Source organism: Macaca nemestrina, chromosome 20, assembly GCF_043159975.1.
Source record: "Macaca nemestrina isolate mMacNem1 chromosome 20, mMacNem.hap1, whole genome shotgun sequence".
Classification (NCBI taxonomy): Eukaryota; Metazoa; Chordata; class Mammalia; order Primates; family Cercopithecidae; genus Macaca; species Macaca nemestrina.
Genome location: NC_092144.1, coordinates 48,012,918 through 48,026,448, shown reverse-complemented (window position 1 = coordinate 48,026,448; position 13,531 = coordinate 48,012,918). Strand labels below are relative to the sequence as shown.

General features: G+C 52.6%; 1 protein-coding gene across 2 annotated transcripts; it reads left to right on the top strand.

The window, feature by feature from the left end:
- The first annotated feature begins 2,446 nt into the window (after positions 1 to 2,446).
- On the top strand, positions 2,447 to 12,632 carry LOC105495395 (enoyl-CoA hydratase 1). Of its 2 annotated transcripts, none has more exons than XM_011764866.2 (10): positions 2,447 to 2,593; positions 2,798 to 2,981; positions 3,125 to 3,213; positions 10,501 to 10,625; positions 10,712 to 10,760; positions 10,947 to 11,011; positions 11,555 to 11,625; positions 11,723 to 11,794; positions 12,053 to 12,203; positions 12,337 to 12,632. In XM_011764866.2, the coding sequence occupies exons 1-10, from the start codon at positions 2,542 to 2,544 to the stop codon at positions 12,439 to 12,441; spliced, it is 963 nt and encodes a 320-aa protein (XP_011763168.1). In that variant the 5' UTR covers positions 2,447 to 2,541; the 3' UTR covers positions 12,442 to 12,632. The 2 variants fall into 2 exon arrangements, with proteins under 2 accessions (XP_011763168.1, XP_011763167.1); XM_011764865.2 differs by having other exon boundaries at positions 2,520 to 2,707.
- The last annotated feature ends 899 nt before the right edge of the window (positions 12,633 to 13,531 follow it).

The following is a 13,531-nucleotide window of genomic DNA, read 5'->3' as shown; positions in this document are numbered from 1 at the left end:
TTCTTTTTTGAGATGGAATCTTGCTGTCACCCAGGCTGGAGTGCAATGGCACAATCTCGGCTCACTGCAACCTCCGCCTCCCAGGCTCAAGTGGTTCTCCTGTCTCAGCCTCCCAAGTAGTTGGGAATTTTTTTTTTCCCCCAGAAAGTCTTGCTGTGTCGTCCAGGCTGGAGTGCACTGGCACGATCTTAGCTCACTGCAAACTCTGCCTCCCGGTTCAAGCAATTCTCCTGCCTCAGCCTCCCAAGTAGCTGGGATTACAGGCACATGCCACCATGCCTGGCTAACTTTTGTATTTTTAGTAGAGTGGGTTTCACTATATTGGCCAGACTGGTCTCAAACTCCTGAGATCCACCGGCCTCGGCCTCCCAAAGTGCTAGGATACAGGCGTCAGCCACTGCGCCCGGCCTTACATTGTTAACATTTAATGACGTCACAAAAGCGTCATTTAGCAGATAAACAACTTTTGCTTCACTATGGAACTTTCAATCTCTAGACAAGGAAAAACTACACTCATCTTGCAGCCATAAATAAAATCAAGTAGGGTTTATTGTTTTTAAGCCAGTCAAGGTGATAAGAAGTTAATTTTAGGCCAGGCGCGGTGGCTCAAGCCTGTAATCCCTGCACTTTGGGAGACCGAGACGGGTGGATCACGAGGTCAGGAGATTGAGACCATCCTGGCTAACGCAGTGAAACCCCGTCTCTACTAAAACATACAAAAAACTAGCCGGGCGCGGTGGCGGGCGCCTGTAGTCCCAGCTACTCGGGAGGCTGAGGCAGGAGAATGGCCTAAACCTGGGAGGCGGAGCTTGCAGTGAGCTGAGATCCGGCCACTGCACTCCAGCCTGGGCGACAGAGCGAGACTCTGTCTCCAAAAAAAAAAAAAAAAAGTGAATTTTACCAGTTTCTCTCCTAGCATCCAATTTCATTTCCTGTTAACAGTTTGAATCTTCTTCCAGAGATATTATATACATATGCCGTATTCTGTGCATGTCCAGCATGTCCAGCTATACTTTTTTTTTTTTTTTTTTAAGACAGAGTCACTCTCTCACCCAGCCTGAAGTGCTGGAGCGCAGTGGCATGATGTTGGCTCACTGCAACCTCTGCCTCCTGGGTTGAAGCAATTCTTCTGCCTCAACCTCCCAAGTAGCTGGGATTACAGGCACCTAACACCACGCCCCGCTAATTTTTTTTTTTCTTTGAGACCAAGTCTCTCTGTCTCCAGGCTGGACTGCAGTGGCGCTATCTAGGCTTACTGCAAGCGCCGCCTCCCAGATTCACACCATTCTCCAGCTTCAGCCTCCTAAGTAGCTGGGACTACAGGCGCCCGCCAACACGCGCGGCTAATATTTTGTATTTTTAGTGGAGACGGGGTTTCACCGTGTTAGCCAGGATGGTCTCAATCTGCTGACGTGATGCACCCGCCTCGGCCTCCCAAAGTGCTGGGATTACAGGCGTGAGCCACCGCTCCCAGCCAGCAGTTTTAAAGTACTTTTTATGCCTTCGGATAGCTGGCTTTTACCAAGGGAGTTTCGCTTTTTTTTTTTTTTTAAGAACATGAACTTTTTTTTTTTTTTTTGAGACGGAGTCTTGCTCTGTCACCCAGGCTTGAGTGCAGTGGCGCAATCTCTGCTCATTGCAATCTCCGCCTCCTGGGCTCAAGCCATTCTCCTGCCTCAGCCTCCCGCTGGGATTACAGGTGCCGGACACCGCACCCAGCTAATTTTTGTATTTTTACTAGAGACGGGATTTCGCCATGTTGACCAGGCTGGTCTTGAACTGACCTCAGGTGATCCGCCTGCCGCGGCCTCCCAAAGTGTATTACAGGCGTGAGCCACGCGCCGGCCTAAGAATATGAACTCTGGAACCATGTAATCCTACTTTAGCCCTTCTGAAGCCCAGAGACCTTGAACCTCGTGTCTTCCCGTGCCTGAGTCAGTTTCCTCTGCATATAGTGGGAAACAGTACGACCTCCCGGTGGGAGTTCATATACAGTCAGCGCTTAATGTTGGCCCGTCTGTACTCATTCCTTTACGTGGGTAAACTCACAGTAATGCAAGTTTTATTTTTAGTTAACATGATATATACACATGCATGATGACAAGCTCTGCTGCCATTAAGTCCTTGGACGTTTCAGCTGTCGCCAATTATTCCACCATTATGAAACAGCGGTGTCATGAACTTTAGCAGGAGCTATTTTCTTTTCCTTTTTGGACTGAGTCTCCCAAGCTGGAGAGCTGGAGAGCAATGGCTCTATCTCGGCTCACTGCAAGCTCCGCCTCCCGGGTTCACACCGTTGCAGGAGCTATTTTCTCAGGCCAGGTTCCCACTGGGGCAAAGGGTCCTTTTCTGAGCTTGGCTCTAACTATGTAAGGCAACCGGAACTCGGCTGCCCTTAGTAAAGATGGCGGGGAGAACGGCGTCTTTGCCTGTCAGGCTGCGGCATCGGTGCCCTCGCTCAACATGGCGGCCGTTTGTGCCCGCCCCTTCCGCTAACTGGTGGGTTACTCGGTCCCAACGCTGTAGACGAAGGCGGCGGCGATGGCGGCGGGGATAGTGGCTTCTCGCAGACTCCGCGACCTACTGAGCCGGCGTGAGTCACCTCTTGACTTATGGTGGTGTATCGCGCTGTCGTGCTGTTATAGCAGCTGTAGGACGGGGAGGCCCATCCGGGGTCACGAAGGGCCCGAGTCCCCTAAATTCAGGGGTGCGTGTGCTCCCTTTTGAAGGGCTCCCTAATTCTATAGGCCTGTGTCTTGGAGTCTGGGGTCATCAAAGGCTCTTCCTTTCTCCGCAGGATTGACAGCCTCCAACTACTCGGGCCTCAGTATTAGCCTTCGCCTCACTGGCTCCTCTGCACAAGAGGAAGCCCCAGACCACAGCTATGAGTCCCTTCGTGTGACATCTGCGCAGAAACACGTTCTGCATGTCCAGCTCAACCGGCCCAACAAGAGGAATGCCATGAACAAGGCCTTCTGGAGGTGTGACCTGCAGATCCTGGAGGCCTGCCTGCTGGGGGAGGCGGGGGCTGCGGGACTGAGCCAGAGTGGAACCTTGTGGGGAGATGGACATGAGGGCAGGGTATTCCCACCCCATTTGTAGCCCTTCACTCGTTGCTTCACAGAGAGATGGTAGAGTGCTTCAACAAGATTTCGAGAGACGCTGACTGTCGGGCGGTGGTGATCTCTGGTGCAGGAAAAATGTTCACTGCAGGTACCAGACGCTCTTCACACACCCTACCAGCCTTCCCAGCTCCTGGCAATAGACAGTGGAGCAGTGCTTCTTAATTAGGATTTTAAGCAGCTTCTAACTTACACTTTTTTTGCTGTTCGTTTTGTTGTGTTTGTTTGTTTGTTTGTTTTGAGGCAGGGTCTTGCTCTGTTGTCAGTCTGGAGTGCAGTGGCGCAAACTCAGGTCACTGCAACCTCTGCCTCCCGAGTTCAAGCAATTCTCCTGCCTGGGACTACAGGTGCGGGCCACCACGCCCAGTTAATTTTTGTGTTTTTAGTAGAGACGAGGTTTCGCCATGTTGGCCAGGATGGTCTCGCTCTCCTGACCTCATAATCTGCCTGCCTCAGCCTCCCAAAGTGCTGGGATTATAGACGTGAGCCACCACTCCGACCCCTACCTTACAGTTTTATCTGTTTTTTGTGTGTGTGTGGTTTTTTTTTGGGGAGACAGGATCTTGCTCTGTCACCCAGGTTGGAGTGCAGTGGCCTAATCATAAATCACTGTAACCTCAAATACTTGAGCTCAAGCCATCCTCCCACCTCGGCCTCCCAAAGTGCCAGGTTTACAGGCAGGTGCCACCATGGCCAGCCCTATCATTTTTTTTTTTTTAAAGGCCTAATTTAAAACACTCAAATATGAAAATTAGTCCAACAGAACATGACGGGATCATAGGCTCTGAAGTCTGGGTTTCCATCCTGGATCTATGGCCATGAAGAACATGCTTAACCTCTCAGTCTATAGCTGTGTCAGCATATAATATAATAACATGCTTTCATGCAACTCTGCAACTCACTCATTGATTTCCAGTTACAGGTCAGTTGGATCTTTGGATTGACCCACTGACCTGTTCTTCAGATGGGAGAATTTCCACTGATCACAGTTACTGACTCTTTCCTCATCTCTGTCCTCCTGTAAAGCCCACCCAGATTTTTTTGTTTTGTTTTGTTTTGTTTGAGACAGAGTTTCGCTTTTGTTGCAATGGCACAATCTCAGCTCACTGCAACCTCTGCTTCCTGGGTTCAAGTGATTCTCCTGCCTCAGCCACCCGAGTAGCTGGGATTACGGGCGTCTGCCACCATGCCCAGCTAATTTTTTGTGTTTCTAGTAGAGATGGGGTTTTACCATGTTGGCCAAGCTGGTCTAAAACTCCTGACCTCAGGTCATCCATCCGCCTAGGCCTCCCAAAGTGCTAGGATGACAGGTGTGAGCCACTGCGCCCAGGTACCACCCACTGATTTTAAATTTCAGATATTGTAGTTTTCAATTCTCCAATTCCCATTTGGTTCATTATTTATTTATTTATTTTGAGACAGAATCTCGCTTTGTCACCCAGGCTGGAGTGCAGTGACACAATTCTGCTCATTGCAACATCTGCCTCCTGGGTTCAAGCAATTCTCCTGCCTCAGCCTCCTGCGTAGCTGGGATTACAGGTGCCTGTCACCAGGCCTGGCTAATTTTTTTTTTTCTTTTTTGTAGAAGGACTCTCACTCTGTTGACTAGCCTGGAGTGCAGTGGCACAATCTCGGCTCACTGCAACCTCCACCTCCCAGGTTCAAGCCATTCTCTTGCCTCAGCCTCCCGAGTAGCTGGGATTGCAGGCAACCGGCACCATGCCTGGCTAATTTTTATATTTGTGGTAGAGACAGGTTCTCACTATTTTCGCCAGGCTGGTCTTGAACTCCTGGCCTTCAGTGATCTGCCCACTTCAGCCTCCCAAAGTGCTGGGATTACAGGAGTGATCCATTGTGCCTGGTCATTTATTTATTTTTTGTCATGCATGTTTATCTTCCTGCCATTGAGCATAGTTATAATGACTGATTTAAAATCCTTGTCTTCTGGCCGGGCGCGGTGGCTAACACAGTGAAACGCCATCTCTACTTAAAAAAAAAAAAAAAAATCTGGGCGCCGTGGCTCACGCCTGTAATCCCAGCACTTTGGGAGGCCAAGGCAGGTGGATCACGAGGTCAGGAGATTGAGACCATCCTGGCTAACACAGTGAAACCCCGTCTCTACTAAAAATACAAAAAAATTAGCTGGGCGTGTTGGCGAGCTCCTGTAGTTCCAGCTCCTCGGGAGGCTGAGGCAGGAGAATGGCGTGAACCTAGGAGGCAGAGCTTGCAGTGAGCCGAGATGGCGCCACTGCACTACAGCCTGGGTGACACAGCAGGCCTCGGCCTCAAAAAAAAAAAAAAAAAAAAATCCTTGTCTTCTAATCTCAACATCTGGTCATCTTGGGGTCAGTCTCCTTATTATCTTTTTTCTTGAAAATGGCAGGCCGGGCTCAGTGGCTCACACTTATAATCCCAGCACTTTGGGAGGCTGAGGCAGGTGGATCACTTGAGGTCAGGAGGAATTCAAGACTAGCCTGGCCAACATGGTGAAACCCTGTCTGTGCTAAAAAATACAAAAATTATCCAGATATGGTGGTGCGTGCCTGTAATCCCAGCTACTGGAGAGGCTGAGGCAGGAGAATGGCTTGAACCCAGAAGGCGGAAGTTGCAGTGAGCTGAGATCACGCCATTGCACTCCAGCCTGGCTGACAAGAGCAAGACTCTATCTCAAAAAAAAAAAAAAAAGAAAATGGCTTCACTTCCCTGTTTCTTTTTATTTTGAATTAGTTTGGATTGTTTCCTGGATGTTGGGATATAAGAATAAGATGTGGATATTCTGGATTCTATCATATAAGTCCAAAGAATGTTGAATTTCCTGTTTTGGTAGCTAAGTTGGAATGAGTTTTTTTGGTTTTTCTCTTTTTTATTGTTTTGTAGAGGTGAGGACTTGCTATGTCACCCAGTCTGGTCTTGAACTCTTGAACTCAAGCGATCCTCCTGCCTCGACCTCCCAATGTGCTGGGACTGTAAACGTGAGCCACTATGCCTGGCCTCTTGCTGATTTACAAACCATACGTGCACCCCCAGCAAAAGATTAAAAAAATAATTCTTCAGCCTGGACGACAAACTGAGACCTCGTCTCTAACAAAAATTAGCTGGGTGTGGCCGGGCGCGGTGGCTCAAGCCTGTAATCCCAGCACTTTGGGAGGCCGAGACGGGCAGATCATGAGGTCAGGAGATCGAGACCATCCTGGGTAACACAGTGAAACCCCGTCTCTACTAAAAATACAAAAACTTAGCCGGGCGAGGTGGCAGGCACCTGTAGTCCCAGCTACTCGGGAGGCTGAGGCAGGAGAATGGCGTGAACCCGGGAGGCGGAGCTTGCAGTGAGCTGAGATCCGGCCACTGCACTCCAGCCTGGGTGACAGAGCGAGACTCTGTCTCAAAAAAAAAAAAAAAACAAAACAAAAATTAGCTGGGTGTGCTGCATGACCACACTCCCAGCTACTCTGGAGGCTGAGGTGGGAGGATGGCTTGAGCCAGGGAGGTCAAAACTGCAGTGAGCTGTGATCCTGCCACTGCACTCCAGCCTGGGCGACAGAGCAAGAGCCCATCTCAAAACAACAACAACAAAAACATAAATCTCCCAGCAAGAGATTAGGACAGAGGTGATACACAGAATTCGGGACTCCTCGCTCTGGCTCTGCCCTTTTTGGAATATCCCCCCTCACTTCCCGGCAGCTGTGGTCCCCTCCGACTCTATCCTATGGCTCTTCAAGCCCAACTTCAGTCTGGCCTCAGGCTGAAAGCTTTCAAAACCGTTTTCAAAAACACCGAGGGAGTGTTCTGCCCCTCTCCCAAGCGCCACTCCCTCCAGAATCTGCCCCGTGCCTTCAGATAATTGTTTGTCTTGTCCAGCCAGAGTATGTAGTTGTCCGTGGGAGGGTCGGCCCTTTAGGAGTGAACCAGAAGCAAAATATTTCCCACACTGATTTCTGCACAGGGCCCAGAGCCCAGTGCTGGGAACCCAGTCATGACTGAGACAGTCCCAGGCCCTGCGGTCATGGCGTTCCCAACTCAGTGGGGAAGACAGACAGTCAACTCTTTCTTTCTGTTTTGTCCATTAACATCTTCCCAGGTCCCTTTCTTTCTTTCCCTCCCCTTCCTACCTCCTCTCCCTCCCTTCCTTCCATCCTCTCCCTCGACTACCTCTCCTCCCTCCCTCCCTCCCTCCCTTCCTCTTTCTTTCTTTCTTTCTCTCTCTCTCTCTCTCTCTCTTTCTTTCTTTCTTTTGAGACAGGGTCTCCCTCTGTCACCTGGGCTGGAGTGCAGTGGAACAATCTCAGCTCACTGCAGCCGTGGTGTCCTGGGCTCAAGCCATCCTCCCACCCCAGCCCCTCAAGTAGCTGGGACCACAGGTGTGCACCACCATGCACAGCTAGTTTTTGCATTTTTTGTAGAGGCGGGGCTTGCTCTGTTACCCAGGCTGGTCTCGACCCCTGATCTCCAGCGATCCTCCTGCCTCGGCCTCCCAAAGTGCTGGGATCACAGGCATGAGCCACCGCGCCCAGCCTCCTCCTTTCTTTCTGCATCTTGCTCTGTTCCTCCTTTTGTTCATTTGTTCATTCATTTGACAAACATTCAGTGACACAGTCCAGGGCCAGAGCCCCCTCCTGGGTGCTGGAGATGTGGAATCGGGAGGCAGCCCCCATTCCTGACCCCTTGCTCTCATAGAGGTCATGTCTGAGAACAGAAAGATGAGGCTGTTTTCTGGCTGTGCCGGGCCCAGGTTCTCCATCTTTCAGCTCCCAGCTGAATGCGGCCGTCTCGTCTTTTTTTTTTTTTTAGCAGCAAGACCCCGAAGGCCAGAAAGAAGAAACAGCGGGTCATGCCGTGACCCAGTGATAGAGTAGAACTACTAAATAGAGAAAGAAAAAGTTGGCCACAATTATGTAGCACTCACGGTGTGTCACGCCCCTTTCTAAGCACTTTAAACATATCAATTAATTCCAATCAGAGTCCACAAGACAGGTTTCGCTATAAGCCCCGTTTAAAGGTGAAACAGATCCAGAGAGAGCAAAAATCTTACCCAATTCTCACAGCTTGTAAGTGGCAGAGCTGGGATTTTGGAACTCAGGCTGCCTGGCCATAGAGTCCTTGCTCTTTAACTGCTAAATGTCTGTCATCTCAGTAGCTGGCATGCTGGTTAAAAGTAAGGGGGACTTTGGCCTCAGGCAGTGATCTGGCTCCTACCACCGCTTGTCTTTTCACCTCTCTGTCCTGCCATATTCTTTTCTTTTTACTTTTTATTTTGGAGCCAGGGTCTCGCTCTGTCGCCCCGGCTGGAGTGCAGTGACGCGATCATAGCTCACGCATCTTAGCCTCCAATTCCTGGGCTCAAGCGATCCACCCACCTCAGCCTCCGAAAGTGCTGGGAGTACAGGCGACCACGCCCAGCCTCATGTGCAGCTAATTTTTTTATTTCTTGTAGAGAAGAGGTCTTGCAATGTTGACCCAGGCTGTTCTCAAAATCCTAGCCTCAAGCGATCCTCCTGCCTCTGCCTTCCAAAGTGCTGGGATTACAGGTGTGAGCCACTAAGCCCAGCCCCAAAATATTTGTTTATTCCTTTGCCTCCCCACGAGGACGGGGACTGTTGTCTATATTGGTAACCTATTCAGCAGCTCATGTGTGCCATGCCCTGTTCTAGGCACAGAGGATCCAGCAGTGGACAGAAAGACAAAAACTCCTGTGTTCTCAGAGCTCACATTCTAGAAAGGGAGTCAGGCCCTCAAGCAGATAAGGACATAGCGATAAGATAGGGAGCCATGCAGCCCAGAGGTAAGGCGGGATCAGGATGCAGGGGATGCTGCCACTGTTTAGCTAGGTTGGCCAGGGAGGGCCTCTCTGAGGAGGTGACCTTTGAGCTGTGGCTGAAGGAAGTGAAGGAGTCGGTGTGTGGCTGTTGAAGAGGGAGGGATAGTTGTCAGCCCAAAGGTCCTTGGCTCCCTCCCTCTCCTCCTCTGGATATTTACTCCAGGTCACCTCCTATTACTCCAGGTCACCTACTCACCGAGAAGATCCTGTAACACTGCAGCAGCCCTGTCCACGCATGCATGTGCATACACACACACACACACACACACACACACAGTTGGAGGGCAGTGTGCCCAAAGTACTAGGTTGTGAACGATGTTCACGCAGGGTAGTCATAACAAGGATGTTCCATTTTGTTCTAATAGCGACAGGAGGGAAAAAGAGGGTCTGGGCCAGGCACAGTGGCTCAGGCCTGTAATCCCAGCACTTTAGGAGGCCGAGGCGGGTGGATCACAAGGTCAGGAGTTCGAGACTAGCCTGGCCAACATGGCAAAACCCCATCTCTACTAAAAATACAAAAATTAGCTGGGCGTGATGGTGGGCGCCTGTAATCCCAGCTACTCCGGAGGCTGAGACAGGAGAATCGTTTGAACCGGGAGGTGGAGGTTGCAGTGAGCCAAGATCATGCCACTGCACTCCAGCCTGGGCGACAAGAGCAAGACTCTGTCTCAAAAACAAGAGCATCTGACCCAAGAAGGTGTCCCCTGGCTCCCCCTGGCTGCGTGTGGGGACAGACTGGGGACACAGGTGGAAACGGAGAGCAGGGCGGGCTCATGGAGAACAACTGATGGAGGAAAGGTCAGATTCGGGATCATCTTGAAGTTGGAGCCACAGAAATTGCTGCATCCTGAGATGTTTCTCATCTCAGGAAACAGCAGCACCATTGACTGCATCGCTCACGCCGCAGACCCTGAGTCCCGGGTTGTCTGGCATCTTGGGGAAGAGCATGGTCTCTGGAGCCAGCTGCATGGTCCAGATTTTAAAATCCCACTCTGGCACGGCATGGTGGCTCACGCCTGTAATCCCAGTGCTTTGGGAGGCCGAGGCAGGAGGATCACTTGAGCCCGGGAGTTCAAGACCAGCCTGGGCACAGTCCCAACCACTCAGGAGGCTGAGGTGGGAGGATTGCTTGAACCTGGGAGTTGGAGGCTGCAGTGAGCCATGATCATGCCACTGCACTCTAGCTGGTGTAACAGAGTGAGACCCTGTCTCCAAAAACATTAATGAGTTAATTTAAATAATTCACACTACTCACCAGCCAGTGTGACCCCTTGGGCAAGTGTTTAACCTCTCTGTGCCTTAGTTTACCCATCGGTAACACAAATAGTAATAGGACCTAGCTGGTAGGGTTGTTGTGAGGATTCAGTGATCAATGACTCCACAAATGCTGGCTTTTATTTCCTTCCCACTCCACATGCAATCCCTCACCAAGTCCTGTGTGAGTTGTTTTTTCTGCCTTGGTGGTTTGGGGGTTCGAACCTGCTGTGCCTGGGTTCTGACCCCTGGTTGGGGCAATGGGTGGGGCCTGGGGGCCTGGGTGAGCTCTCCACGCCTTCTCACCAGGTATTGACCTGATGGACCTGGCTTCGGACATCCTGCAGCCCAAAGGAGATGATGTGGCCCGGATCAGCTGGTACCTCCGTGACATCATCACTCGATATCAGGAGACCTTCAGCGTCATCGAGAAGGTGACTCTAGGGGGCTGGAGGGCATCCCCCTCCATGCCCGCCTCCCCTGGGCCAGCCCTGACCCCACTCTTCCTGTTCCCTCTCAGTGCCCCAAGCCTGTGATTGCTGCCGTCCACGGGGGCTGCATTGGCGGAGGTGAGTCTGTGGCTGTCCTCCTGCTCGGGTGCTCCCCGGGTCGGGCTGCTGCCCCAATGCTGCGGCCACTGGCCTCCAGCCTCAGCTCTGTCATGGGCCAGACTCTGTCCCAAGAGGCAGCCACATGTCCTGGGGGGCGGGGTTGGTTCTGGTGGTCATTCAGCGTCCCTGGCCTCTACCTCCTAGGTGTGGACCTCATCACCGCCTGTGACATCCGGTACTGTGCCCAGGACGCTTTCTTCCAGGTGAAGGTGAGCCATCCTCCTGAGCTCCTGCTTAGAGCTGGGCAGTGGGGTGGGGTTGGGAGGCCTGGAGTGAGCCCCGAGGGCTTCATGGAAGAGTCGGAGTTGAACGTGACAAAGTAAGACTTGCCCGTAGAGGAAGTCAAGAGGTGAAGTTGTGAATGGGTTAGATATGGGGTGGGGTTGAGGCTGGCAGGTGCCAGAGGCAGGGATTGCTCCTGGGGCCATACGGATGAAGGTGGGAGGCAGGATGGAGCCGCGGACACAGTAAAAGGGTCTCAGGTAGGGTGAAGAGGGCGCCTCTCTTATGATAGATGGAGCTGCCCTGAAGGGATGGGAGGGCGTGTGAGTGGGAAGGCGGGCTCTATTCTAGGTTGAAGGAACTTGCCTGAGCCAAGAAGCTGCCTGGGCAATGGAGTGGGACTTTGGAGGAAGTCCCTGGGGTGAAGGTGGGACGGGACTCTCCAGTAAACATGAAATTTCATGGACGTTGCCGTTGCGAGGGGCACAGTATTGGGCAGAAACCAAACACTGACCCGGTTCCTCCCCCAGGAGGTGGACGTGGGTTTGGCTGCCGATGTAGGAACACTGCAGCGCCTGCCCAAGGTCATCGGGAACCAGAGGTGGGTGCAGGGGGTGTGGGTGTGTGGGCGGGGCACCCCAGAGCATCTCGCAGCCCCGGGGTGACAGCCACCTCCTGATGCACGCTCCCCCTTGCAGCCTGGTCAACGAGCTGGCCTTCACCGCCCGCAAGATGATGGCTGATGAGGCCCTGGGCTGTGGCCTGGTCAGGTAGGGCCATGGCCCTGGTGGCTCAGTGCTGGGGGCAGCCAGGTCTGGAGGGGTGGAGGCCTCCTCGCTCGAGAATTCCAAGTGGCATCCTTTCTTGGCGAGGTCATTTCTTTAGTGTGGGTTCAGTCCCCTGCTCCCATTGGGCTGTTTCTCTGGGGTCTTGGGCCTTCCTCTGTGAGTGGCCACTTCTTCATCTATGGGAGGCTGGGGGAGAGAGCCCTTCCCAGCCCACCCGGTCCCTGATCTCTTTGGCTGCAGCCGGGTGTTCCCAGACAAGGAGGTCATGCTCGATGCTGCCTTAGCGCTGGCGGCCGAGATTTCCAGCAAGAGCCCCGTGGCGGTGCAGAGCACCAAGGTCAACCTGCTCTACTCCCGCAACCATTCGGTGGCCGAGAGCCTCAACTACGTGGTAAGGCGCTTGCTCCAACCAGTCACAGCCCTCCTCTAACCCCAGGGACTAACCAAGGCTCAGGGTGCCGCATGCTTCATCCTGATTGGCCCCTGCTAATCTGTCTCCTCTTTCCCAACACCCTCGGTACCAGGCGTCCTGGAACATGAGCATGCTGCAGACCCAGGACATCACCAAGTCGGTCCAAGCCGTGACTGAGAACAAGGAACTGAAAAGCGTCACCTTCTCCAAGCTCTGAGAGCTCTCGCATCCCGTTTCCCAGCCAGGGGGCTGGCCTTGTCCCACCTCATCCGCAGAAAGGGAGGATGGGCGATGACTGTTGTCTCTATGCCTTCTCACCCAGTCTCCCAGTTTATAACTATATGACAATGACTTCCTCAAGCCCAAGGCCTTATCTTCACCCCACGAACAATAAAGCAAAGTAAAGAACCCGGTGATCTTCTTGGAAAGAGGAGAGGTGGGAGGGGCTGGGATGCCCCTGGGGGCTCCAGAGACCGCAGTCCTGAAGGCTGGGGCTAGAGGTTGGATGCATGGGAATGGGTGGCATGGAGGTGATGGCCATTCAGACTGGCAGCGGGCAGGCGAGGGGCACAAGGGAGCCAGGGAAGGAGGGAGTGAGCAAAAGTCGCTGGGCTCCCCCTGGGTTGCAAGGCTTCCCGGTCTCCCTGCCTGCCCTGGGGTTGAGGGTGGCGTTTGTGCCCTGCCTGGCACCTCTCACTGCACAGCACATGGGATCTGGTGCTGGCATCTGGCTGGGATTCCCTTGTTACCAAATCTTGAGCCTCATTTCTTTAAAACTTTGGAGCGCTGGGCACGGTGACTCACACCTGTAATCCCAGCAGTTTGGGAGGCTGAGGCAGGTGGATCGCCTGAGTTCAGGAGTTCGCCACCAGCCTGGCCAACATGGTGAAACCCCGTCTCTACTAAAAATACAGAAATTAGCTGGGTGTGGTGGCAGGTGCCTGTAGTCCCAGCTACTGGGGAGGCTGAGGCAGGAGAATCCTTGAACCTGGGAGGTGAGGTTACAGCAAGCCGAGATCATGCTGCTGCACTCCAGCCTGGGCGACAGAGCGAGACTGTCTCAAAAAAACAAAAAAATGACAAACAACTTTGGGGTTTCTGGCCGGGTGCAGTGGCTCATGCCTGTAATTCCAGCCCTTTGGGAGGCTGAGGCAGGCTGATCACTTGAGGTCAGGAGTTTGAGACCAGGCTGGCCAACATGAGAAAACCTGGTCTCTACTAAAAATACAAAAATTAGCCGGATGTGGGGCATGCCTGTAATCTCAACTCTTCAGGAGGCTGAGGCAGGAGACTCGCTTGAACCCGGA